Here is a 26,265-nt window from a genome sequence, read left to right as displayed (position 1 = left end):
CTGATAAAGATTCAGAATTTTTCTGTTCAGGACTTTGGATGAGATTTGTTTTCAAGTTGCTTTTTAGAATGAGACTGACTATCTGCTTGGCCTTCATCCCCCAATCTGCATGACTTCCAAAGCGTTCTAGCAGTCCTCAGTCAAGACGCCACATACCTAAGAAGTACCTCCTGTGTGTGAGGTGCTGGGGAGACAGAAGGAAACGCTTGGAAGGCTTCTCCCTATTTTGTAGAAACTTGGTTAGTCAAAGAGAGATGCAATATCGACTTCCTCTTGAAAAAACACAAATATATATGTAATGTGTGTGTATACATGTATACACATACACACATACATATATAGCTGAATGTACAGTGAAACTAACATCTTAGTCTTTAGAACTCAAAAAGTGCATTGTAGGGGCGCCTGGGTGGCTCAGTTGGGGTCTGCACTCTGCTCAGGTCATGATTCCAGGGTCCTGGGATCGAGTCCCACTTTAGGCTTCCTGCTCAACGGGGAGTCTGCCTTCTCTCTCTGCCTGCTGCTCCCCTGCTTATGCTCACTCTCTCTTTCTCTCTCTCAACCTAATAATCTTTTTTATTTTTTTATTAAAGATTTTTAATTTAATTTATTTATTTGACAGAGAGAGAGATCACAAGTAGGCAGAGAGGCAGGCAGAGAGAGAGGGGAAAGCAGGCTCCCCGCTGAGCAGAGAGCCTGATGCGGGGCTCGATCCCAGGACCCTGAGATCATGACCTGAGCTGAAGGCAGAGGCTTAACCCACTGAGCCACCTAGGTGCCCCTAATAATCTTTTTTTTTTTAAAGTAACAAAAAGAAAGGAGAAAAAGGTAATATCAGTACATGCTGAGAATATAGAGATTTTCTTAAAAAGTACATTGTCATGTACCCAGGGAGATGTGTTGTAGGACTTCATTGTGTGGGATTTTTTCCTGACTGGTAGTCTTCTTCTGCCGCTCTGCGTTTCCCCTGTCGTCATGGTTGGTGCCGCTGGTTTTATTTCCTCCTCATCTGCTGTTGTGTCTGTACTGTCCAGTCAGGGAAATGGAAACACCGCTCTAGGTGCTTCAAGCAGAGTGGGATTTACATGCAAGCGGTTTGTTCCAGAGGTATTGGAAGGGTAGGAGAGCAAAAGGAGGAAAAGAGGGACGCCTGGGTGGCTCAGTTGGTTAAGCAGCTGCCTTCGGCTCAGGTCATGATCCCAGCGTCCTGGGATCGAGTCCCACATCGGGCTCCTTGCTCAGCGGGGAGCCTGCTTCTCCCTCTGCCTCTGCCTGCCACTCTGTCTGCCTGTGCTCGCTCCCCCCCCCCCCCCCCCTGATAAATAAATAAAAAATCTTTAAAAAAAAAAAAAAAAGGAGGAAAAGAGGGGCTGTGTGTGGAGAAGCAGCAGGGAGAAGGGGCTTGTTACCCAGAGATCAGGAAGCCAGCTGCCTTGTGGCTGGAGCGTCGGCGTCCAGAGCCGCTGGCCTGCTGCCGCGGTTGACCTCCACGCTTCCGCGGGACCCCAGACCCAGCCCTAGGCTGATGGCGCCTCATGGTGCCAGAACTTGCCGTGTGTGCTGTTGCCCGCGGTCCTCCACAGTTGCTCTGCGGCTTCAGACAGACCATCTGTGGAGGAGTGTCGTATCCCTCTCCTGCCACCCAGTCTCCAGCCTTTGGCAGAACCTCAGTGAAAGCCGGCTGGCAAAGGTGTCTGGGAAAGGTAGTTTGCAGGCTTTCAATTTGGTGATACAGAGCAGGGCGGAGGAAGAACAGGTGTGGCCAAATGAATGCAGAAACTGCTTGGGGAGGATGAACGTGTCATAGTGGAGGTGGGTGGAGAAGGCTTGTCCTAAATTGATAAAGTTGGGAAAGGGGAGATGAGTGATGCTATTTCAGATGAGGGTAGAGCCAGAGTAGAGGTTTGGGAATGGGAGTGTGCAAGGCATGTTCAGGGGACAGTTGATCTGGACGGAGCATGGAGTTCTTGCTGAGGGACAGTTAGAAATAAGGTTGAAGAGGTAGGTTGGAGTCAAATTGGGGTAGAAATGTTGCAACAGAAACTGTATTAAAATTAACACAGCACGGTACGTACTGCTTGGACCTGAGAGACCAGTGAGGAAAGTCCCCATAGTCCAGGCTTTGCAAGAAAAGGGCATGACCAAGGCTGTGGTAGTGAGGTTGGAGGGAAACAATCCATCCGAGATAAGCTTTTAACTAGCATAACTGTCAGTGGGTTGGGACATACCCTTGGAGTAAATAATTCAGGTTTTCTCATAGTTTTAATATCTCGATTACTTTTATCTTTGAAGGTTGTTGTTCCCAATTTTAATGCTTTTACTTCTTTCTGGGTGATGCCTTGATAAGACGCATGTTATTATTAGGATATCTCTTGAAGTGGCACTAAATTCACTTTGATCATGAGCTCTATTAGTAAGTTTGAAACCTGTGTAATGTCTGCAGGGGCCCTGATAACTTGAGGTAACAATTCTATTACTTGGGGACACCTTTTTGGCTTTTGTTTGGTTGGGGTTTTTTTGTTTGTTTGTTCTGGGGTTTTTTGAGTTTTTGGGGGGATTTGAGGGGGGACTTTTTTCTTTAGACACTGATTCACTTACCCATTTAGCAGATAATTACTGAGCCAGGTACTAAGTCCAGTGCTGAGGTTGGATAGAAAGCTGAATAGATTTAGACATTATTAAAGCTGAGACATTAGAGCCTCATCTTCTTGGAGTTAAGTTATTACTTAGCAAGAAACACATGAAAACTATTACTTGACCCCAGAGCCTTTGCAGTTATGTTTTCCTTCCCTGGAACAATCTTCTTCCAGATTCCCACATGATTAACTCACTTTTTTGTTTTCTGATTGTCTTTTCCCCTTGCTAGAGTGTGAGCAAGGATCTTTGTGTCTTGTTCATTGCTGTATCCCCAGTGTGTAGGGCAGTGCTTGGCACAATAGTAGGTAATTTACAAAACCAGTAATTTTTTGTTGAATGAGTGAATGAGAAGGAATGAATGGGGGTCATCCAGAGAACTGAAGGAAGGCTACAGTCTAGTGAGAGTCTGGTGAGAAAAGGTAGAATGGTGGAGATGAGATCACATTTGGGGATGTATAAGAATTTGTGGATTTAGCAGAAGGGCAGAGGGAAGCTCTGAGTGGTTGTAAGGAGGGATTGACAAGAGCAGATCTATACTTTAAGAAGATCTTTTGCTGTTCTACAGAGGCAGAAAGCAAGCATAGAGAGGGAAGGAACACTTGAGGCTGTGAGGATCCCGGTGATCTAGCTTGCCTGGCAGCAGATCCACCCTCTCTCAGCTGTTGAATTTGAATGCCTGTTCCGGGGGTGGGGATTGATTGTTATCAGTCTGACTATGGTTGCGTGCACTTAAGTTATCATTAGCCCCAAGAGACCTACCTGTCTCCTTGAAGAACATCATTGTGTGTGGTGATCCTGCTGACAGATGAAAGCTGTCAGGATAACTTGGCTGTGAGATGCCATTTAACTAGTTTGGATCTGTGTGTGCGTCCCTGCCACCCCCTGCAAGATTTAATGACCCAGTTAGGGAGAAAGTCCAGGCCTCTTGGCTTCTCTCCAGGTGTTCTACCACTAAAATGTTAATATTACCTTTCTCAGAATTCTTCGGAATCATTTGTTGGCACTGTAAGTGGCTTTTTAAACTTTGATTTTGCCACTTTTCAAATTGTTTGTACTAGTACTCAAACCCTACAGTTTTGAGTTGCTTTGGTTACTTGAAGAAGGCCTTTTCACTTGGCCTGTGCTTTTTAAAATGGGAGTAGCCTGTGATAGGAATGTTACTGCCTCTTGACATGTTAGTTGGCAAAGTCGTAGAGGCAGCCCTTAATAAAGGTCACTTCGGAAGAATATTAGTTGGTTACTTACCATTCTTGGCATTCTTGTGGAATGATACAGGTTTATAGCCTTTTTATTAAGTTCTTAAAATCGAATGCTCTTTAATTAGAAGCAAGCACACATAAAACCTAGTGACTCCAGACAACACTGGCCTACTGTCTTAGATTGTAGAGTGAGGTTTGCACCCGTAGGAATATGGGTTTTGGAGGGGGAATGGAAAGTGGGTGTGAGAAGGCTGTATTTCGAACACATTCCAGCGCCATCCTTGCCATCTGCTTATTGCATCCTTACCAGTGTGGAATGTGGACGTATAGCTTTCAAGCTCAGTTGCCTTTTGATTGCTCCTGACGGGGCTTCCACCTCTCATGGTTGCATTGGGCTTTCCATTACATAGTCAGTACAAAAAATTCAATCAGTAGCCCAAGTTTTGAATTCATGTAGTTACAAGATTTGACAGGCCATGATACATATATTTTAATGGCTGTCTTTGAAATGGTCCACTCCAGTATATTAAATGAGACAGTGGAAGAGTATATAAATTCAAGGATTGGGGCACCTGGGTGGCTCAGTGGGGTAAGCCTCTGCCTTCGGCTCAGGTCATGATCCCGGGGGTCCTGGGATTGAGCCCCACATTGGGCTCTCTGTTCCGCAGGGAGCCTGCTTCCTCCTCTTTCTCTGCCTGCCTCTCTGCCTATTTGTGAGCTCTGTCAAATAAATAAAAATCTTAAAAAAAAAATTCAAGGATTGACTAATTAACACAAAACAACCCTCCCCTTTCCAAAAAGAAGAAAGCAGCAATGGCAGCAGTAGGAGAGCCCCCATCTTACGGGGTGTGATTTTTCCCTGGGCAGAAGGGCTCAGGAAAAGGCATATGGTCTCTTCATCCACATGTGACCCAGGGTGTCCCTGTGGAGAAGACGGAAAAGAAGCACTGGTGGTCTAGATAGGGCACTGTGGTGTAGATAGCGTCTGTAAGTTTACTGGTGGAACCCGACAGACACTCTTTTTTTTTTTTTTTTTGACAGAGTGAGAGAGAAAGACTGAGATCACATGTAGGCAGAGGCAGGCAGATAGAGGCTGGAAGCAGGCTCCCCGCTAAGCAGGGAGCCCCATGCGGGGCTTGATCTCAGGACTCCTTGTCCTGACCTGGGCAGAAGGTAGACGCTTAACTACCTGAGCCACCCAGGTGCCCCCAGACCCCGGCACTCTTGAGGGGGTTTGATAGCCAGAGGGATTGTCCTTCTATGGACAAAATTAAGCCCCTTTACCCAGTGGGCTCTCTGAACAGAAAGCCAAAATAACAGATGGATACTGAAGCAGGTGAGTGTTCTGAGGAATTGGGAAGATGTGCACAGAAGTGAAAGGAGCGGAGCTGAATCATGTTCATTCATCACTAAATCTTCTCTTCCTCCTGTAGTCACATTAGCCAGGTGGTAAACATTTTCATTTTAGATTTTAACATAGTCGATGCCATGGGTCATCAAAATCAGTCTGCTGATAAGGTTTTATAAAAGTGGGGGTACTTCTCTATTCCATTCTTTCTAATGTGAATTAGAAATCAGGAATAGCTATTTGTTGTACTTTGATTTTAAGACTTTTCAAAAGAATGTACCTGCAGTATGTTCCTCAGGACCACATGCAGCCTGGGGAGTAGGAGGTAAGGTCGTTGATGGGGACAGTGTGTGGGTTTCTGTTGGGATGAAATAGGGCAGGCATTCTGTGCATCTGTAACTGAGAAAAGTATGTTATTACCTAATATGAGTGTATTTTTGAGAATTTTAACTCAGACATGGTTTTCTGAACAGCAGCCAAATATATGAGGTCAAGGTGATTTCCTCTAGTGGGACAGCTGTCATGGAAGAGTAGGCTGGGTCTGTTTTCCTTAAGTCTGAGGGCCACAGTAGTGATAAGAGGTGACTCACTGATCTTCATGAAAATTACTGGCTAAGGACTTTCAAGGAATGGTGGTTGATAAGGAGGAACTAGTTACTATTCTGGTCTGTTATCTAAGGGAAAATCATGAAGCTAGCATTTTACAGAAAATGCCACTTATTAAATTCCTTAGATGATCACGAGTGTTTTCTCAGTTATTTTTGGGCTCCCCGACAGAACATGTTACTTTTATAGTTTGAAATTTATCTTGAAGTAATGGGTGGTAGATAGGTACTATACAGAACATGTAGCAGAAGCTCGTGAGACTATGCTTATGGGGAGGGCGGAGATCGTAGCTGGAGTGCATACTGGCATCATGTTATTCCTCAGTGTCCCCTTCCCATTTTGATTTTTTTTTAAAGATTTTATTTATTTATTTATTTATTTGACAGAGATCACAGGTAGGCAGAGAGGCAGGCAGAGAGAGAGAGGAGGAGGAAGCAGGCTCCCTGCAGAGCAGAGAGCCCGATGCGGGGCTCTATCCCAGGACCCTGGGATCATGACCTGAGCAGAGGCTTTAACCCACTGAGCCACCCAGGCGCCCCCCCCCCATTTTGATTTTAGGATCTTGATTAATCTGATGACTGAGAGTGGTTTGTAGAAATGGTGGTGAGAGCCGGGTGGGAGGGAGGCCCTGCTTTAGCACACTGGTCTGACCGCAGCTTCTGTGACTGACTTCCTTCCCTCCTCAGCATCTGGCACCTGAACCGGCTGGCTGCCAGTTTTCCCCAGCTCTGCCTTCAAGGGGCTTTCATTTGGAGAAACAGATCAGTTCATTTAGAAATCCTTTTGTTGTTAATCCCCAAGAAGAATCTTAGGAATTTTTTTCAAATGGGCCAGTTTTCTTCAGATTTTGCTGCTTATTTATCTGCCTTTCCCTTTGGCAGACTCCCTTGACAGTGAGACACAGGGTCATCGGTTTAAGTATGGGAAGGAAATTATGGCCTTGAGCACAGTCAGAAAGAATCTGGCTCTCAGGCGCTTCCTGTGAGCCACCACTAAATTACAAAGACTGGGCCCTGACAAGGCTTTTCAAAGGGGCATCTTACACCACCACTGTGTCAGCGTTTCCATCGTGAGCAATTGTTTTTCACAGTGCTTATTATGACCAGGATTGAAGTGGCTTTTACACGGGAAGCATTTACCCACTAGGGTGGGGGTCAGACAGCAGACATAGTATGGAGGAAGGGTGAGGAGGTGTGGATTGCTGTCAGAGTTCCCTCCTCTCAACCCAGACCTGACCGTGCCATTCTTGCCCAGAATCCTGGGGCTTCCTCAGGATGAAGTCCAGACCCTCCTTAGTGTGACAGTGTCCTCAACAGATTGGCTCCCAGCCTCTCCCGCCATACATGCCTTGTGTCCTCTGGCCGGGGCAGCACAATACAGTGGGAAGACAGGGCCTGGGGGATACCTGCGTGACCGGGCTCCCTCTCTCACTAAGTTGTTTCTTTTTTCTTTATCTCTGTAGTCAACTAATCTAGATGAGTTTCCTGAATGTGAGGAAGAGAAGAAAGGGCTTGAGGGACAGAGAAGGAGGCTCCTTTTGACTCTCTTGTCTCTTGGCAAAATCTGGGGAATCAGTCCACCAAATCCCTGATCATTAAATGGCTTTAAGAATAATGAAGTTTTCTGAGCTTTTGTAAAAGCCCATAGAACTTAAAAAGAAAAAAAAAATTTTTTTAATGTGGGATCCCAGTATATAAAACAGATCAAATTGAGTTGCTCTGATTAAGGCTGGAAGGTCTGATGTGTCACCTGTTCAGCCTTCTCCATGGCCCTGAAGAACTGCCAGTTCTATCTAGGGCCCCCCAGGGCATTGCTTCTCAGCATTTCCTCTGGCTTGCTACAGTGAGGATTAGAGTCACCTGTTTGACGTGAAGGCAGGCGGAGGCCTAGTGTAGAAGCGGGGGAGTGTATTGTACTGCCGTGGTGGCTCAGAGTCGTTGAGAGTGGGCCATGCTCACAGCCCGGCTCTTTGCTAGTTCAGTGTCCTTGTGCTTCTTCATTTCTCTGTTTTGTGTGCCTTGATGTATGTATGAATGTCTGTATGTATTTATGATTTGTGTGCTTTTAAAAAACCGTAGAGAAAAGTGTATAAAGCATGCACAGTATGAACATTTACGAAGTGACTACCCTAAGCCACCCAAGTCAAGAAATAGAAGCTCTGCTTGTATCCTTTTTCCAACATATCTCCTTAAGTAGTCTCAAAGTAGGGACCTGAAAGATGCTTTTCAAATATTGAGTTGATAAATATTTGAATAGGAAAAATAATATTATAGTAATATGTAATATTATTATTATATAATAATTTCCTTAATAACTTTTTTATTATTAAGTGTCTACATGTAACATCTTTTCATTTAGAAAATCCGGTTTGTTTTATACATATTAATTCAAATATTCATCTCTTCTAGAAGACAGGGGCAAACCCCACAATTTAGCAGATTTTCAAATATGATTAATTGAGTTTAGGGCACAGTTTTGTGCTGATTCTGGACTCTTTTGCATGTTCTTTCTTGTGTTAATTTTTTCATCCTTGTCAGACTTTTTTTTTTAAACCTTCATTTGATAGGTTTTTTTTTTTTAAGATGGATTTATTTATTTATATATTTATTTGACACAGAGAGGTCACAAGTAGGCAGAGCAGCAGGCAGAGACAGAGGAGAAGCAGGCTCCCTGCTGAGCAGAGAGCCCAACATGGTGCTCCATCCCAGGACCCTGAGATCATAACCTGAGCTGAAGGCAGAGGCTTTAACCCACTGAGCCACCCAGGTGCCCCTTAAACCTTCATTTGAAATAAGGCAAGTATGTAAGTAAATGTGGAGACCAGAAAGTGGAAAAGATGGATGGGTAGGAGAATTGATTTTGCTATTGTGAGTCCTAAATTCTTTAATCTGTGGATCCAAATTATGCCTTATCAAAATTTGCTGGATTTAGAAGTTGGTTTTGTTTCTTCCCTTTCTTTGTGAACATTGTTCTTATCTTCAGTACAGGTTTATTAGGTAAAATAAAACTTTTTTTTTTTTAATGTTTATGCCTGTGGTAGGACTTTTATTACTTACAGTAGCCTGTTTCAGGACTGGAGGTTTATAGAGTAGTGCAAATGAGTAGTGAGGAATAATTAGAAATAGTGGCCTGAAATCCTCATGTCATCTTAAGAGTGCCATCAGGGGAATAGAATAGTAAAGCTTACTGTGAACTTGAAAATGAGCTGACCTGTTTTCCCCAGTTGACAGGAAAATACTGTTTCTTCAGCACTGTCCTCTGTTTGCAAGGCACGTTTGGCTGGACAGTGCCTCCACTCCTGCGTATTCAGAGAAATGTTTATGTAAAACATTGCTTTAAAAAAATTTTCTGTTGAGAAGTTTAAAAAAAATACAAAAAAAAAAAACCTGAATAGATCATAAGTGCTCAGAAGCAACTGCTGAAATAATTTTACAGGTTTTTTTTACCATTTCAAAAATAGTATAAGATTGATTTGAATACCAGGAAATTCAAAGGTAAGACTTGGCTGTGTTTTTGTCTCTTGGTTTGGTAAGAATCTGCGCTGACTGTATTAATGGTAAATAGGCTGTGATCCGGGAGGCTTATTGGAGTGCATCGGCCTTGGTTTTGCATTTCCTTTGGCTTGGACTATTTTTACAGTGTATCAGAAATCCTGTTTCGTTGTTGTTGTTTTTTCTTAGTATAGGTAACCCGGAGAAATGCTGCATCAGTGAGAAAGATTTCTCAGCATTCGGTTTTGTCTTTGTTTATAGTTGCTTTGATCAGATAGCTTGATTAGAACTCCGGAGGTACCTGGTAGAAACCTGCTGAGGAGGATAAAGTTTAAGAAAGTGCTTTTGCTGAAAGCAGCCCCCTTCATTCACCAGGGGAATCTGATTTCATGATGTGAATAACTCGGCTTAGAAGTTTTATTTCTTTGGGACCTGCTTGTAGAGTTCTGCACACCTCAAAGCATGAGAACTGTGTCAGGATGAAAAATGGGCTGCTTGCTTTATTCAGTGTGGGCCAGCTAGGATGGTAAGGTAGCAGCAGAGTTCTGTTTTGTTTTGTTTTGTTTTGTTTTTTTACCCTGGAATTCAGAGGTGCCTTTACCAGGGCTAGGGGAGAAAAAGTTGAGAGGAACAGGAAGAGACATTTACAAAAATTACAAATGGAATGGTGGAGAATCTTTCACAGCTGCTCTTCTAAAAGTTAACTTTAGGCCAGATTATTTTAAAAACAGACATCTACAACATCAGTCCTTTAAGTTGGCTTTTGATTTTTCTCATTGGGACTCTCTGGAGAGTGCTTTCCATTGGGTTTGCACAGGGTATGGTGAGAGCTTAATGCCTATACATACTCAGTGTCCCAAGAATAGCCTGTCCAGTGCACAAGATTATATGTTTCAAGACCAGATGGTTAAACACTTAAATCAGTCTTTCCAAAGATCCAGATGACCCATTTCAGAGATTTCCTGTACCCAGAGCCCTGGGGATGTAGCAAGATTCATTCTGCCATGATGAGGAAATCCTCCCTCCTGCCGTAAACAGAAATAGGTATGAGTAGCCTGTACTAGTGGGAGCAACCTCCAGGGCTATTTTGGGCAAATATTTGCCCAAAATTGCTTCCTCTATAAATCTATGTTTTTCTGCCCCCTTCCTCATTTTACTATTTGAATTTGCATTGGACTGAGTAGAAATAAAATTTGCCATATTCAGGTGGAGTTTTCTTTTAATGTTAGATGATCAGCTCCTTAGCCGGTGTTAGTTTGCTGGATGAGGAGTTAAAGTAATGGCATGATGGATGGTAAATAACACTGGTGGGCCCAAAGATAGCTGTCATACCAGGCTCTCAAAAATGAGAGTATGGTCTGCTCATCGTCCGAGCCCTGGCTGCTCCTCTTCGTTTTCTGCCTCCCGTGCATGAAAGTCATTCCAGTCAGTCTGTCCTCACTGTTTCCAGTGCTTTTCCATTTTGGTCACCATTATTCTTGCCCATTCTGGTCTTTACAGTGCCTGGGTCATCTCCAAGCCCTGCCAGTCTTCTGTGTACCGATTCACTTCTGCTTTGATACCTTCCCTTAACCACCTTAGATCTGAATGATCTCCTTTTCCTTTCTCTGGAAACCAGGGAATGGTCTATGCCCTTGATTGTCTTGTGGCTTAGTATTTCTTTTTTCTAAGTAAAAATACTGCATCTGTGGGAAATGGTAAGATCCTCATCAGCAAGGACAGTGCTCGGTTTCTTCTTTGTTTCTTTGCATTGTCTTAGTTCCAAAAATGATATGATTGATGGGTAGTTCAGTTCTCAGGTCTAGAGATTAGAGACTCAAGTAATAAAAAATGGTTAACCCCTCTGAAATATTATAAAAGAAGGAGAGAATTTAGCTGCTGTGTCACTCGGGCCATGAATTGGCTATCTTTCTTTTGTATTCAGTATTGGAGGCTGTGTTGTTGAGTTTGAGGTAGTCATTTCATAAGACACTCCTCGTGTGGTAAAGAGATGAGCAGAATTAAGGGCACTGTTTCACATTCCAAAAGAAATCACAGAGGAAACAAAGACTTCCTCCTCTATGTCAGGTTCATGAAGGTTATATTTTCTTTGTGTAGCTAAATACCACAACACAACATTTGTATACATCACTAACTTTAAGGGTCTGTAAGTTTATGTGAATTGCACAGATAAATGAATTGGTTGAATAAAGACCTTGGACTTGACTTCAGACTTTTCTTCTCTGATTTATCTAAAGCTTTTCTTTATTTTCTTTCTTTATTTTTGTGGGGGCTTGAACTCGTGACATTGAGATCAAGGTTCATATGCTTAACCAACTGAGCCACCCAGGCACTCTTGTCTAAAGCTTTTAAAGGAAAAAACCCTGAGAATTCACTCTAACATTTATTATTATAAAAATGGAAACATTTGAGTTTGTTTTTTTATTATTATTTTTTTTAACATTGGAGTTTTTAAAGACTGCCTTAGGTTTTTAAAATCATTTTATTTCATCATGATAAGTGATACTTTTTTTTTTTAAAGATTTTATTTATTTGGAAAAAAAGTATTTTATTTATTTGTTTGGCAAAGAGAGAGAGATGGGGAGAGAGCAAGCACAAGCAGGGGGAGCAGCAGGCAGAGGGAGAAGCAGGCTCCCCGCTGAGCAGGGAGCCTGACGTGGGGCTCGGTCTCAGGGTGCTGGGATCATGACCCAAGCTGAAGGCAGCCACTCAACCAGCTGAGCCTCCCAGGTGCCCCCCCCCCTTTTAAGATTGATTTATTTATTTGAGAGGGAGAAAGCAAGCACAAGTGGGGGGGGCAGAGGGAGAGGGAGGAAGAATCTCAAGCAGACTCCATGCTGAATGTGGAGCTCAACGTGGGGCTCCATTTCATGACCTTGAGATCATGACCTGAGCCAAAACCAAGAGTAGGATGCCCAGAGCACCTGGGTGGCTCAGTTGGTTAAGCATCTGCCTTGGGCTCAGATCACGTTCCCAAGGTCCTGGAATCGAGCCCCATGTGAGGCTCCCTGCTCGGTAAAGGATGCTGCTTTTCCTTCTCCCTCTGCCCCTTCCCCTACTAGTGCTCCCTCTCTGTCCCTCAATTGCGAATAAATGAAAATCTTAAAAAAAAAAAAGAGTTGGATGCTCAACTCACTGAGCCACTCACATGCCCCTATGAGTGTGTTCTCTTTAATCCTCATCCCCTATTTCCCATATCCCCCACTCACTTCCTCTCTGGTAACCATCAGTTCGATCTCTGGTTAAGAGTCTGTTTCTTGATTTGTCTCTTTTTTTTTCCTTTGCTCTTTTGTTTCTTAAATTGCACATATGAATGAGATCATATGGTATTTGCCTTTCTCTGGCTGACTTATTTTGCTTAGCATTACACTCTCTAGCTCTATCCATGTTGTTGCAACGTGTGTGTGTGTGCGCGTGCTTGCTTGTGTATACACCATATTTTTATCCATTCATCTATTGATGGACACTTAGACTGTTTCCGTAATTTTGCTGTTTAAATAATATTATACATGGAGATGGATGTATCCCTTGAATTAGTGTTTTTTTTTTATTTTGGGGGTAAATAGCCAGTAGTGTGAGTCCTAGATCATAGGAAAGTTTTCTGTGTTTAATTTTTTGAGAAACCTCAGTACCATTTTTCCACAATGGCCACACCAGGTTGCATTCCCACCAACAGTGCAAGAGGGTTCCTTTTGCTCCATATCCTCAACAACACTTGTTGTTTCTTACATTTTTTTATTTCAGTCATTCTGACAGGTATGATGTGATATCTCATTGTAGTTTTGAAAAACTATCTTGTTCAAGTTCAGGGGTTCAGTAGACCATAGATTTGTGTTTTCTTCTTACTGGAGTTTTTATATTCCATCCTTCTGGTTCATTTGGAAAAATCTATTCCACTAGAAAATTCTCCTTTCGGAGTCTTTCTTATAGGGAAGATGTTTCCCAGTTAGATCCCCACCTTTTGCTCTTCCTCTCTCCTGTGGGTAGGAGTCTTATCATGTATTTGCTTAATGCAAACATTTTAACCAGCTGCTGATGGTAACTCATAGCTTTGAAAACTCATTCAGAAATTTAAGGTGTTGAGAAGTAATGAGGTATTAAGGAGGTTTAGAAAATGCTCTTTGCTTTATTAGTTAGAATGCATATTTCCATTCTCTTCCTCTGTTGGGATTAAGAAAAATTATGGTAACAAGTATTTTATTTCCTTTTTGCTAGCAGCTCCCTATGAAATTATTTCCTTTATTATTATATAATATAGTATTGCTTGTTTGGTGATATTCTGTACATGGTTGTTTGAAACTAAATGCGTTTTCAGAATTTGTCGACTATTCTCAGAGGTAGAGACGGTAGTTTTGGTTATGGGTAATAGTAGGGGATCTGTGTCTTACGGGACATTCCAGATCACAGAGCTGAGAAACATTTCCTCTTGGGAGTGTGGGGATGGGGTGGGAGGGTGAGACCCCCTGATGGGGCTGTTGGCAGTCATAGTAATGTTGGGTCACAGTGGCATGTCTGTGTCCTGTGAAATGTGTACTATCTTGGGAATGTTGCCCTAAAGAAAACACCCTCGTACCTTCCAGTTGAGCCACTCTTTGGGGAGCTGGTATGGTGGTTAAGCAAGTCAAATAAACAGCTCAGGAAGCCTAGTGACAGGTTCTGAAAAAGCTCTCAGCTGTTGGCATTGTTTTGTAGTAAGTGCAGCATATATTTGTAACAAGTGAAGGTACTCCTGAAGTGTTTTCTGAGGGAGTTCACTTGTGGTGTAAAACTACTAAATGTTGGGGCTTAGTTTTTCTAATAAAACTAGCTCTGAAGAGCTCAAAGATAAAAGTAGTGACTCTTTACAGAGTCCTTTTCCCCGTCCACTGTAACTCTTCAGTTTTAAAAGGACTAATATTGGCAAATTATCAGAATGAACATTCAGATTTTGCTGTTTAAATAGCTTTGTTGCCCACTAAGAACATCAGTTCCTGTCAGATTGAAACTAAAGATTTTATGAAGTCTTGGACATGCCTTGTCTTCTATTTTCTCTTTCTTTGTGTTCTTAAGATCATTAAATTTAGTGACTCAGCTATTTTTTTTAATCTGCCTCTTAGAAGAGTTGAACGTGTTTGTGACCAAGCACTTAGGGTTATTTCCTTTAAACCAAGTGTTTGCAGTGTTTTCAGATTTATAACAGTCTTTGTTTACCGTGTAATTCAGTCCAATTGAGGAACTAGTAAAACTGCATTATCCAGACATCAAAGACAGGCATGTAAGAAGAGTGTATTTGTACCAGGGAACCGATTAGGTTTCTAACAAGTGGAAAGTTACCAGGTGTCCCCAAATTAACCATTCCCATGCCGGCTTATTCTCATTTTTTGGTAGCTTTTTTAGTTTATTAGTTTATCTCATTCTTGAGAGTTAAGAGTGTTGCTTCCTTCTCTTCAACGCCCTTCACACTGCTGAGACTTTGACTTGAATGGGCTACCCAAAATTCCATGCATTTAGAAAACTGGAGGCTCAGGAGCTGGGGGGCTTAGTCAGTTGTCTGGCTCAGGTCATGATCCTGGGGTCCTGGGATCGAGGCCCCCGTAGGGCTTCCTGCTCAGCGGGAGCCTGCTTCTCCCTCTGCCCTCTGCAAAGCAAACATATGCTTTCCCTCTCTCTCTCAAATAAATAAAATCTTGGGGGAAAAAAAATTTTTTTTTCCCCCAAGATTTTATTTATTTACTTGACAGAGATCACAAGTAGGCAGAGAGTCAGGCAAAGAGAGAGAGGGAGAAGCAGGCTCCCCTCGGAGCAGAGAGCCTCACATAGGGCTTGATCCCAGGACCCTGAGACCACGACCTGAGCTGAAGGCAGAGGCTTAACCCACTGAGCCACCCAGGCACCCTTGAAAAAAAGTTTTCAACAAGGGGTTGAGTGGAGAATACATTTTAGCTAAGTTCATAGTTGAGCTGCTATTTTTATTTCTTGATTTTGAAGAGTGGGTTGTTGGTGTTTTATTTACCTGAGATTTCTGTGAAGAGATAATTCGACCCACTTTACAGAGAAGAGGTGTGACGATTTGGCAGTTGCGTGCAGCAGTCATTGGAAGTGGGACCCGTGTTACCAAGTTGCATTTTAAGATTGGTCAAGTAGGTGGCCTTGAGTCCTGCCAGACCCTGGGTTGGGGAATTAGTGGAGAAGGGCTCTGTTATGGGAGCACACTTGACTTAAACTTCCGTCAACATTCCTTTGGGGGGTGGGGGGCTTTGTTAAACCTGAGTCTCCTTGGGGGCTGAAACAAAACTGTGTATGCGTACTATAAGTAACATGCAAAACATTTTGATTTTGTACAAATCTTTGCTATTTGGATATTTCAAAGGATGTGTGTAAGCATCTTATAATTTTACCTAAGTAAGTAATCACCTAGGGAAGTGGAGGTTGGGAAAGGTTTGTTTTTTTTCTCTTTTGCCCAGAGGCTTGCTTGTTCCCCAGCTTGAAGTCTGGAACTTTAGGAGCCTGCCATTAGGTTATCTGGAGGTGATTGCTTATAATCATTGAGATTTCTCTTTTGAAAATGATCAGACAATTTGTACTTACCACATCTAGCCACATTTTGTTTCTTCGGAGGTTTTGGCTTTCTGGATTATCAAAGGAAGATAGGGATGTTTGGGAAAGGTCTGCGACCTTTTGAGGCTGTCGTCATAGGGGACAACTTTCTTGTTCTATGCATCTCCCCGTCTTCTTAGAATAATGTATGGAGGTCTGACTTCCTGAGGCTTTTTTTAAGGAGACAGGCTCACAAAAACACTAAGGTTGTGGAAATGCTGGGCTCCTGTTGGGCATGACTGAGATTCAAAAGAAAATTGTTTTCCTTAATTTTGAATTCTGAGTTATCTCAGGAGACTTCATTTGGCTACAGGTTTGGCAGTTGCATGGTCATATTTGCATGTGTGAGTAGACAGCAGTACAGTATAAACAGTAGTTTCTAGAAGACCACTGATGTAGAGACAGCCAAGGCCTATATGTTTTACTTGTGTCGACCAGGAAGTTGCTAAAGACATTGTAAGGCATTATTGTACTATTTCGTTACTTCAGCCCTTTACACTTTAGGTCCTTTATTTTTTATTTTATCTTATTTATTTATTTGAGAGAGAGAGCAAGCAAGAGAGAGGGAGAGGAAGAAAGGGAGAAGCAGACTCCCCACTGAGCTGGGAGCCCAGCGCAGGGCTCAATCCCAGGACCCTGGGACTATGACCTGAGCCAGACACAGGCACTTAACCACCTGAGTCACCCAGGTGCCCCAAACTTTAGGTCTTTTAAGGTGCCACTTTTCAGCCATGTTCTGTGGTTCTCCTAGCCTTTGGGAAAGAATCCAAACTCTTTGAGAGTGGCTTAACCTGATCTCTGTGTACTTGCCAACACTCTTACCCACCTCTGCCCCCCCACACACCTGAGGGACCATGCTTTCTTCTCCAGAGAGGCGTTTCCATGTTGCCTTCCCCTACTTGAGGTTTTTCCTGAGGTGGAACTTCCTCCAGAAAGGCTTTCCTCAGTCAAAGGCTGGATTTGGGAACTCTGTAATATGCTCTCATAGATACTTACTCATTCCTTCAGTTAATATTTGTGTCAAGCACTGGGTCATAAGATGAGGACAGAGCTTATGTCCTTGTCAGGGAAACTACTCCATACTCACACCTCTTTTTTTTTAAGATTTTATTTATTTGACAGACAGAGATCACAAGGAGGCAGAGAGGCAGGCAGAGAGAGAGGAGGAAGCAGGCTCCCTGCGGAGCAGAGAGCCCGATGTGGGGCTCAATCCTAGGACCCTGGGATCATGACCTGAGCCAAAGGCACAGGCTTTAACCTACTGAGCCACCCAGGTGCCCCTATTCACACCTTTTTAAAAAATCTTTTTATTTGGAAATAACCACAAATTTATAGGAAGTTGCAAAAATTAAAATAGCACAAAGTAGGATCTTGTCCAGATTTACCTGTTGTTAACTTTTTACCTCATTTGTGTTCTTTCTCTCAATAGATACATGTTTTTTTCGGGACCAGTCATTATGGCCTCCCCCCGACCCCAAAGTACTTACTTCAGTGTGTATTTCATAAGAGGAGGGCTATTTGCTCACATGGTAGTTATCAGCTTCCTAAATTTACATTAGTAAAATACTCTCCGTTCATAGTCCAGTGTTGTTAATTGACTTAGTAATGTCCTGTATTTCCCATTCTGGTGCAGAATTCATTTTAGGGTCAGATAATTGCATTTACTTATGACGTCTCTTTAGTTTCTCTCTTTTTTTTTTTTTTAAAGATTTTATTTATTTATTTGACAGAGAGAAATCACAAGTAGATGGAGAGGCTGGCAGAGAGAGAGAGAGGGAAGCAGGCTCTCCGCCCTGTAGAGAGCCCGACGCGGGACTCGATCCCAGGACTCTGAGATTATGACCTGAGCCAAAGGCAGCGCTTAACCCACTGAGCCACCCAGGCGCCCTCTTTAGTTTCTCTTGATCTGGAGTGTTTACCTAGCCATTCTTTGTCTATTATGACCATGATATTTTTTGAAAAGTACAGAGTATGCTCTACTCTCCCCCCCCCCCCCCCCCCCCATAGAAACTTGTTCATTTTTTATCTGATGTTTCCCTGTGATCAGGTTGAGGTAATGCATTTTAGGCCATCACACTGCATAGTAATGTAGCCTCTTGGGGGGGACCATATCTGGAGGACCACAGGATACTTCTTCTTCTTCTTCTTTTTTTTTAAAGAAAGATTTTATTTATTTATTTGACAGACAGAGATCACAAGTAGGCAGAGAGGCAGGTGGAGAGAGGGAGGAAGGGAAGCAGGCTCCCCGCTGAGCAGAGTGCCTCCATCCCAGGACCCTGAGACCATGACCTGAGCGGAAGGCAGAGGCTTAACCCACTGAGCCACCCCTGCGCCCCCAACAGGATACTTTTGTCCGTCTTTGGTGGTGATATTTTTCATAACCCACAGTGTTAATCTGGTATCTCTATTGTATAATTGTGGGGTTTTTTTTCTTTTGTTCCTCTTCCCTTTGCAACTGTTTTTTGTTCGTTTTTTTAAAGATTTTATTTATTTATTTGACAGAGAGAGACACAGTGAGAGAGGGAGCACAAGCAAGGGGATTGGGGGAGAGAGAAGCCCAATGTGGGGGCTCGATCCCAGGACTGTGATATCATGACCTGAGGCAGATGTGATATCATGACCCGCAGGCAGATGCTTAATGAGCCACCCAGGTGCCCCCCCCCTTTGCAACTGTTAAGTAGCATATCAGGAGACACCTCAATTCTGTGCAAATACCCTTAGTATTGAGTGATGATTTTTTTCTGTTCTAGTAGTATGAACTCCAGTTCCTGTTTTGTGCTGAGTTATAATTCATTACTGTATTTAATGATTTTTGTGCTCAAATTGTGCCAGATTTTTCCAGTGGGAGAACTTCTAGCTGGCTCCTGTGTCTTTGTGAGGGGCCCTGTCATTTTTTCTAGGACTTCTTTCCTTTCTTGCATAATAGGATGTTCCAGGCTCTCTTTTACCAACTCTGCTCTAGCCCTTGAATCAGCCACTTATTGGAGGAGCCCTCAGACCCTTGTTTGAGCACTCAGCACCCTGCTTGCCTGTATGTCTTCCTCTGTTAGATGTATTGTACCTCCTGAGGGCACAGAGATGTCACTTGTACTCTTACATCTTCTCTCAGCATAAGGCCTGGCAGATTTACTGGCCGGTTTACTCTACATATCTGTTGAACAAGAAAACTGGCTTTTGCTGTAGGTCGGTGATTAAAATTGGGTTCTATAATTATGGTGCTGATGGGTTTTCTTTTTGTCTCCCCCATCTAGGAAGAAATGTTTACTATTTGGCGATGAGAAGTGGTGAAAACTGACCTCGCACTGGTATACAAACACTATGGGACCTGACAGTCTTGCTGCATGGGCAGCCGGCCCCCACTGATAATGTGGGGCAGCCATCAGGTCCATTGGAAAACACTAATCTGATCTTGGAAGTGGCTGATTGTGGCAGGATGTGTCCACGATGATGATGGCAAGAAAGCAAGATGTCCGCATTCCCACCTACAACATCAGTGTGGTGGGATTGTCTGGGACTGAGAAGGAGAAGGGCCAGTGTGGCATTGGGAAGTCTTGTCTGTGCAACCGCTTTGTGCGCCCAAGTGCTGATGAGTTTCACTTGGACCATACCTCTGTCCTCAGCACCAGTGACTTTGGTGGGCGAGTGGTCAATAATGACCACTTTCTCTACTGGGGAGAAGTTAGCCGTTCCTTGGAGGATTGTGTGGAATGTAAGATGCACATTGTGGAGCAGACTGAGTTCATCGATGATCAGACTTTTCAACCTCATCGAAGCACGGCCCTGCAGCCCTATATCAAGAGAGCGGCAGCAACCAAGCTCGCATCAGCTGAAAAACTCATGTACTTTTGCACTGACCAGCTGGGGCTGGAGCAGGACTTTGAGCAGAAACAGATGCCAGATGGAAAGCTGCTGATTGATGGTTTTCTTCTTGGTATTGACGTTAGCAGGGGCATGAATAGGAACTTTGATGACCAGCTCAAGTTTGTATCCAATCTCTACAATCAGCTTGCAAAAACAAAAAAGCCCATAGTGGTGGTCCTGACAAAGTGTGATGAGGGTGTTGAGCGGTACATTAGAGATGCACATACTTTTGCCTTAAGCAAAAAGAACCTCCAGGTCGTGGAGACCTCTGCAAGATCCAATGTAAATGTGGACTTGGCTTTTAGCACCTTAGTGCAACTCATTGACAAAAGTCGGGGAAAGACGAAAATCATTCCTTATTTTGAGGCTCTCAAGCAGCAGAGTCAGCAGATAGCTACGGCAAAAGACAAGTATGAGTGGTTGGTGAGTCGTATTGTGAAGAACCATAATGAGAACTGGCTGAGCGTCAGCCGAAAGATGCAGGCCTCTCCCGAGTACCAGGACTATGTCTACCTGGAAGGGACTCAGAAAGCCAAGAAGCTGTTTCTCCAGCACATCCACCGCCTCAAGCATGAGCACATTGAGCGCAGGAGAAAGTTATATCTGGCAGCCCTGCCGTTAGCTTTTGAAGCTCTTATACCCAATCTAGATGAAATCGACCACCTAAGCTGCATAAAAACCAAAAAGCTATTGGAGACCAAGCCAGAATTCCTCAAGTGGTTTGTTGTGCTTGAAGAGACACCGTGGGATGCCACCAGTCACATTGACAACATGGAGAATGAACGGATTCCCTTTGACTTGATGGATACTGTCCCTGCCGAGCAGCTGTACGAGGCCCACTTAGAGAAGCTGCGGAACGAGAGGAAAAGAGCTGAGATGAGAAGGGCATTTAAAGAAAACCTGGAGACCTCTCCCTTCATAACTCCTGGAAAGCCTTGGGAAGAGGCCCGTAGTTTTATTATGAATGAAGATTTCTACCAGTGGCTGGAAGAATCTGTATACATGGATATTTATGGCAAACACCAAAAGCAAATTATAGACAAAGCAAAGGAAGAGTTTCAGGAGCTGCTTTTGGAATATTCAGAATTGTTTTATGAGCTGGAGCTGGATGCTAAGCCCAGCAAGGAGAAGATGGGTGTCATTCAGGATGTTCTGGGGGAGGAACAGCGATTTAAAGCATTACAGAAGCTCCAAGCAGAGCGCGATGCCCTTATCCTGAAGCATATTCATTTTGTGTATCACCCAACCAAGGAAACGTGCCCTAGCTGCCCAGCCTGTGTCGATGCGAAGATCGAGCATTTGATTTGTTCTCGGTTTATCCGGCCATCTGACCGGAATCAGAAAAATTCCCTCTCTGACCCCAACATTGATAGGATCAACTTGGTTATCTTGGGCAAAGATGGCCTCGCACGTGAGTTGGCCAATGAGATTCGAGCTCTCTGTACAAATGATGACAAGTATGTGATAGATGGTAAAATGTATGAGCTTTCCCTGAGGCCGATAGAAGGGAATGTCAGACTTCCTGTGAACTCTTTCCAGACACCAACATTTCAGCCCCATGGCTGTCTCTGCCTTTACAATTCAAAGGAATCGCTGTCCTATGTGGTGGAGAGTATAGAGAAGAGTAGAGAGTCCACGCTCGGCAGGCGAGATAATCATTTAGTCCATCTCCCCCTGACGCTAATCTTGGTTAATAAGAGAGGAGATACCAGTGGAGAGACCCTGCATAGCCTAATACAACAAGGTCAGCAGATTGCCAGCAAACTGCAGTGTGTCTTTCTTGACCCTGCTTCTGCTGGCATTGGTTATGGACGCAACATTAATGAAAAGCAAATCAGTCAAGTTTTGAAAGGACTCCTGGACTCCAAGCGTAACTTAAACCTGGTCAGTTCTACTGCGAGCATCAAAGATCTGGCTGATGTCGATCTGCGAATTGTCATGTGTCTGATGTGTGGAGACCCTTTCAGTGCAGATGACATACTCTTTCCTGTCCTTCAGTCCCAAACTTGTAAGTCTTCCCATTGTGGAAGCAACAACTCTGTTTTACTTGAACTACCAATCGGACTCCACAAGAAGCGCATCGAACTATCTGTTCTTTCGTACCATTCCTCATTTAGCATCAGAAAAAGCCGGTTGGTCCATGGGTACATTGTTTTTTATTCAGCCAAACGTAAGGCCTCCTTGGCTATGTTACGTGCCTTTCTTTGTGAAGTGCAGGATATTATCCCCGTTCAGCTGGTCGCACTCGCTGATGGCACTGGAGATGTCCTGGACAATGACTTAAGTCGGGAACAGCTGAGTGAGGGAGAGGAGATTGCTCAAGAAATTGACGGAAGGTTCACAAGCATCCCCTGTAGCCAACCCCAGCATAAACTTGAGCTCTTCCACCCATTTTTTAAAGATGTGGTAGATAAAAAGAACATAATCGAGGCTACTCACATGTACGATAATGCTGCCGAGGCCTGTAGCACCACGGAAGAGGTGTTTAACTCCCCCCGAGCGGGCTCTCCACTCTGCAACTCAAACCTGCAGGATTCGGAAGAGGATATCGAGCCCTCTTCTTATAGCATGTTTCGAGAAGACACATCACTGCCCTCTCTGTCCAAAGACCATTCTAAGCTCTCTATGGAATTGGAGGGAAATGATGGGCTGTCTTTCATCATGAGTAATTTTGAGAGTAAACTGAACAACAAAGTACCTCCACCCGTCAAGCCAAAGCCTCCCGTGCATTTTGATATCACAAAGGGGGATCTGTCTTATTTAGACCAAGGCCATAGAGATGGACAGAGGAAGTCTGTGTCCTCTAGCACCTGGCTACCTCCAGATGGGTTTGATCCTTCTGATTACGCTGAACCCATGGATGCTGTGGTCAAGCCAAGGAATGAAGAAGAAAACATATACTCAGTGCCCCATGACAGCACCCAAGGCAAAATCATCACCATTCGGAATATTAACAAAGCCCAGTCCAACGGCAGTGGCAATGGCTCCGACAGTGAAATGGACACCAGCTCTCTGGAGCGTGGCCGCAAGGTCTCCGTTGTGAGCAAGCCTGTGCTGTATAGGGCGAGATGCAGCCGGCTGGGGAGGTTTGCCCGTTACCGGACGAGCTTCAGTGTGGGGAGCGACGACGAGCTGGGGCCCATCCGGAAGAAAGAGGAGGATCAGGCATCTCAAGGTTATAAAGGGGACAATGCCGTCATTCCCTATGAGACAGACGAAGATCCAAGGCGGAGGAATATTCTTCGCAGTCTGAGGAGGAACACTAAGGTAAGACACCAGTTGAAGCATGAGTCACGGCAGTGGTTCACACAGTGTCTCAGTGAGAGCTGACGGATGATGGTGATGATTTTTCAAGGACGGCTTATTCCAGTAAAAAAGAAATTGGTCTGTGTGTATATTTACTCCCTGACTTAGCATGAAATAAGCAGTGTCTCAGATTGCTACTCCTAGCAGCTCGCAAGTAGTGAGGACCTTAGACACACAGCTTGAGTTTGAGTTGTCTTTGTCCAAAACAGTAGTTAGGAAATTACCAAAGTGAGCAGGTCGTGTAGAGCTTGCCGGTATCCTGACAAGTAGCCAGGCTGGTGACGACATGCTTGTTCTTTCTTTATGCAAACACCAGAATCTAAAATTGCAGCTTCAGTCTCCCAACTGCTAAGTAAACATTCACCCATGCGACTCATAAAAGCTCCTTCTTCCTCTCACTGACCTGTAAAGGTTGCTGCATTTTCTTTTCTTTTCTTTTCTTTTTTTTTTTTTTTAAAGATTTTATTTATTTATTTGACAGAGATCACAAGTAGGCAGAGAGGCAGGCAGAGAGAGGGTGGGGGAAGCAGGCTACCGCTGAGCAGAGAGCCTGAGGCCCTGAGACCATGACCCAAGCCGAAAGCAGACGCTTAACTGACTTGAGCCCCCTAGGCGGCCCAGGTTGCTGCCATTTTAGATTAGGAAAAATTGGATGATGATTTTATTTGCACACAAATCAATGAAGGGTCTTAGGTAAGTAAATGAAAAGTAAGAATCTTGCCAGTGTGAGTTATAAACCTGTCCACCCTTCCCACCCACAAAATAATAAACGTGTCCCCTATTTGTAAAATTGGAGTGCCCTCCAGCTGCGTTACTTTGAGTGAGATGCTGCTGCTGCTGTCAGTGATGGCTTCAGATTATATTTAAGGACCAACCAAAGCAGGACGGGCAGAAAGTTAACCGCACATATGAGTGTCAGACCTGCCATCAGATGTAGGGAGAACAGTCCCAAATGCAGCAGCAGAGAAAACCTCTTTATCTTGTGTAGAATCACAGCGTACAGAGTACAGTGCCCTGTTGCCTTGGGCTTAGGCTTAGGCTTTGAGACAGAACAGGTATTTCCTAACTATTTCTTTTTTCCCCCCTTTTTATATTTTTAAAGATTTTGTTTGTTTATTTTGACAGAGACAGCAAGAGAGGGAACACAAGCAGGGGAGGTAGGAGAGGGAGAAGCAGGCTTCTGGCTTAGCAGGGAGCCCAATGTGGGACTCGATCCTAGGACCCTGGGATCATGACCTGAGCTGAAGGCAGATGCTTAACGACTGAGCCACCCAGGTGTCCCTTCCGCCTTTTTAAGATTTTATTTATTTGACAGAGAGAGATCACAAGTGGGCAGAGAGGCAATCATAGAGAGAGAGAGAGGAGGAAGCAGGCTCCCTGCAAAGCAGAGAGCCCGATGCGAGACTCGATCCCAGGACCCTGAGATCATGACCTGAGCTGAAGGTAGAGCTTAACCCACTGAGCCACCCAGGTGCCCCCACCTCCCGCCTTTTTAGAATAGGGGGAAATAGGGCGCCTAGGTGGCTCAGTGGGTTAAGCCGCTGCCTTCGGCTCAGGTCATGATCTCAGGGTCCTGGGATCGAGTCCCGCATCGGGATCCCTGCTCAGCGGGGAGCCTGCTTCCTCCTCTCTCTCTCTCTGCCTGCCTGTCTGCCTACATGTGATCTCTCTCTGTCAAATAAATAAATAAAATCTTAAAAAAAAAAAAAAAAAAAGAATAGGGGGAAATACTTTGTTTGTTCAGAGAAAGATATCTTGGTGAGACCCGACAACAGGACTACGTAGGTGTTATGTGCTAGCCCACAACCAGCGTTGGGTTACACAGAATGATTTCTCTGCATTGAAAACTTTTCATCCTCTCCTGACCAGGAAACAGCAGAGGACTTGTCTGTGACTTGTCTGAAAACATGTCAGTGATCTTTGGAAGAAAGCTTGCCAAAAGTTTGCGTTATTACAAGACACACCAAATCAGAAGGATCTGGAGTCCAGGCTGTTTTAAGAATTTGACAGTTCTGTTGTAAAAGATCACCTGAAGGCTAGTTCTCCAACTTTTACTGGTTAAGAGGGCCCTCTCAACCAGTAAGGAGGAAGGAGGAGTAAGTTACTCCTTAACCAGTAAGGAGATGGAGGAACATGGTGCCATGGCCCCCCAAGAAGAATGTATTCACTCTGTGTTCCCTGAGAGCATCCGTGGTGCTCCCCAATCACTGTTGGCTGGAGCTTCCAGAATTTTCTTACCAGTGTAGTTTCAGAGAGGGCAGGGCGGTATCATTCTGTGTTCTGTTCCTCTACCCCTCTGAATTGAACATTAGTAAATATTATAGGCATTTGATTTCCCATTGTTTTGTTTTTCCACTTGGATTCCTTCACCTGCCTTCAGTATTTTGTTCTGCGAGGGTTAGTAGTGGGTAGACCCATGGAAAACAGTTCTTACTTAAGAAGTCAGAAAGTAGCCTCACCTCCCCCTGTATTTCCTCAGAGCTCCCCTGTTTAACGATACCGGAATCCAAACATTTTGAACGTTTTGACTTTCTTCTCTTCCTCCACTCCTGATGAAGACTGTTACCAGAATAGCTTATCTAAATGCTGATAGTCTTAATTTGTGGGGGTGTTTGCGCACCTGGGAATTAGGAGGGCGGCATAATAGCACACTGAATTATAACTGATTTTCTGGCTTCTAGCTACATTTTTTTTTTTTTAAGATTTTATTTATTTGTCAGAGAGAGGGAGAGAGAGTAGCACAGGCAGACAGGATGGCAGGCAGAGGCAGGGGGAGAAGCAGGCTCCCCGCCGAGCAAGGAGCCCGACACGGGACTCGATCCCAGGACGCTGGGATCATGACCTGAGCCGAAGGCAGCTGCTCAACCAACTGAGCCACCCAGGCGTCCCTCTAGCTACATTTTTAATACTTGTTGAAGATGATGCTTTTAAGACACATTCCCAGACAAGCCATGCTTTAAAGAGCACACACGGTGGGCTCAGCAGAAAGCAGCTGGTGTCTATGTTTTTAAAGAGCCACTTCCTAACCTAGAACTTCCTTACCCGGGGTTGCTGGGTCAGCACGCAAGAAATGATCCACTTCCCTTCTGTTAGTTATGTGGGCCACACCTCTTCAAGTCAAATAAAAATGCTACCTCTGGCCCAAGAGCAATAGCGTGCCAGAAGTCGGTTCAGGAGTATCCTTTGGAAAGTGTGAGTAAAAGGTGAAATTGTCTTTTCCTGCCTTGGAAAATAGTGCTTT

The 26,265-nt window shown here is 44.1% G+C and overlaps 1 protein-coding gene across 1 annotated transcript in view; it reads left to right on the top strand.

Moving 5' to 3' along the window:
* ARHGAP35 (Rho GTPase activating protein 35) overlaps positions 1-26,265 on the top strand; it is a 125,903-nt gene that overhangs the window by 27,941 nt on the left and 71,697 nt on the right. Inside the window, exon 2 of the mRNA XM_045077133.1 lies at positions 19,109-22,985. Within this exon, the coding sequence (XP_044933068.1) occupies positions 19,302-22,985 (3,684 nt within the window). The 5' untranslated portion in view covers positions 19,109-19,301. The remainder of the gene's footprint in view (positions 1-19,108; positions 22,986-26,265) is intronic.

This window comes from Mustela putorius, unplaced genomic scaffold (genome assembly GCF_011764305.1).
Source record: "Mustela putorius furo isolate JIRA1106 unplaced genomic scaffold, ASM1176430v1.1 tig00000196_pilon_pilon_pilon, whole genome shotgun sequence".
Lineage (NCBI taxonomy): Eukaryota > Metazoa > Chordata > Mammalia > Carnivora > Mustelidae > Mustela > Mustela putorius.
This window is presented reverse-complemented; position numbering and strand designations above follow the sequence as displayed.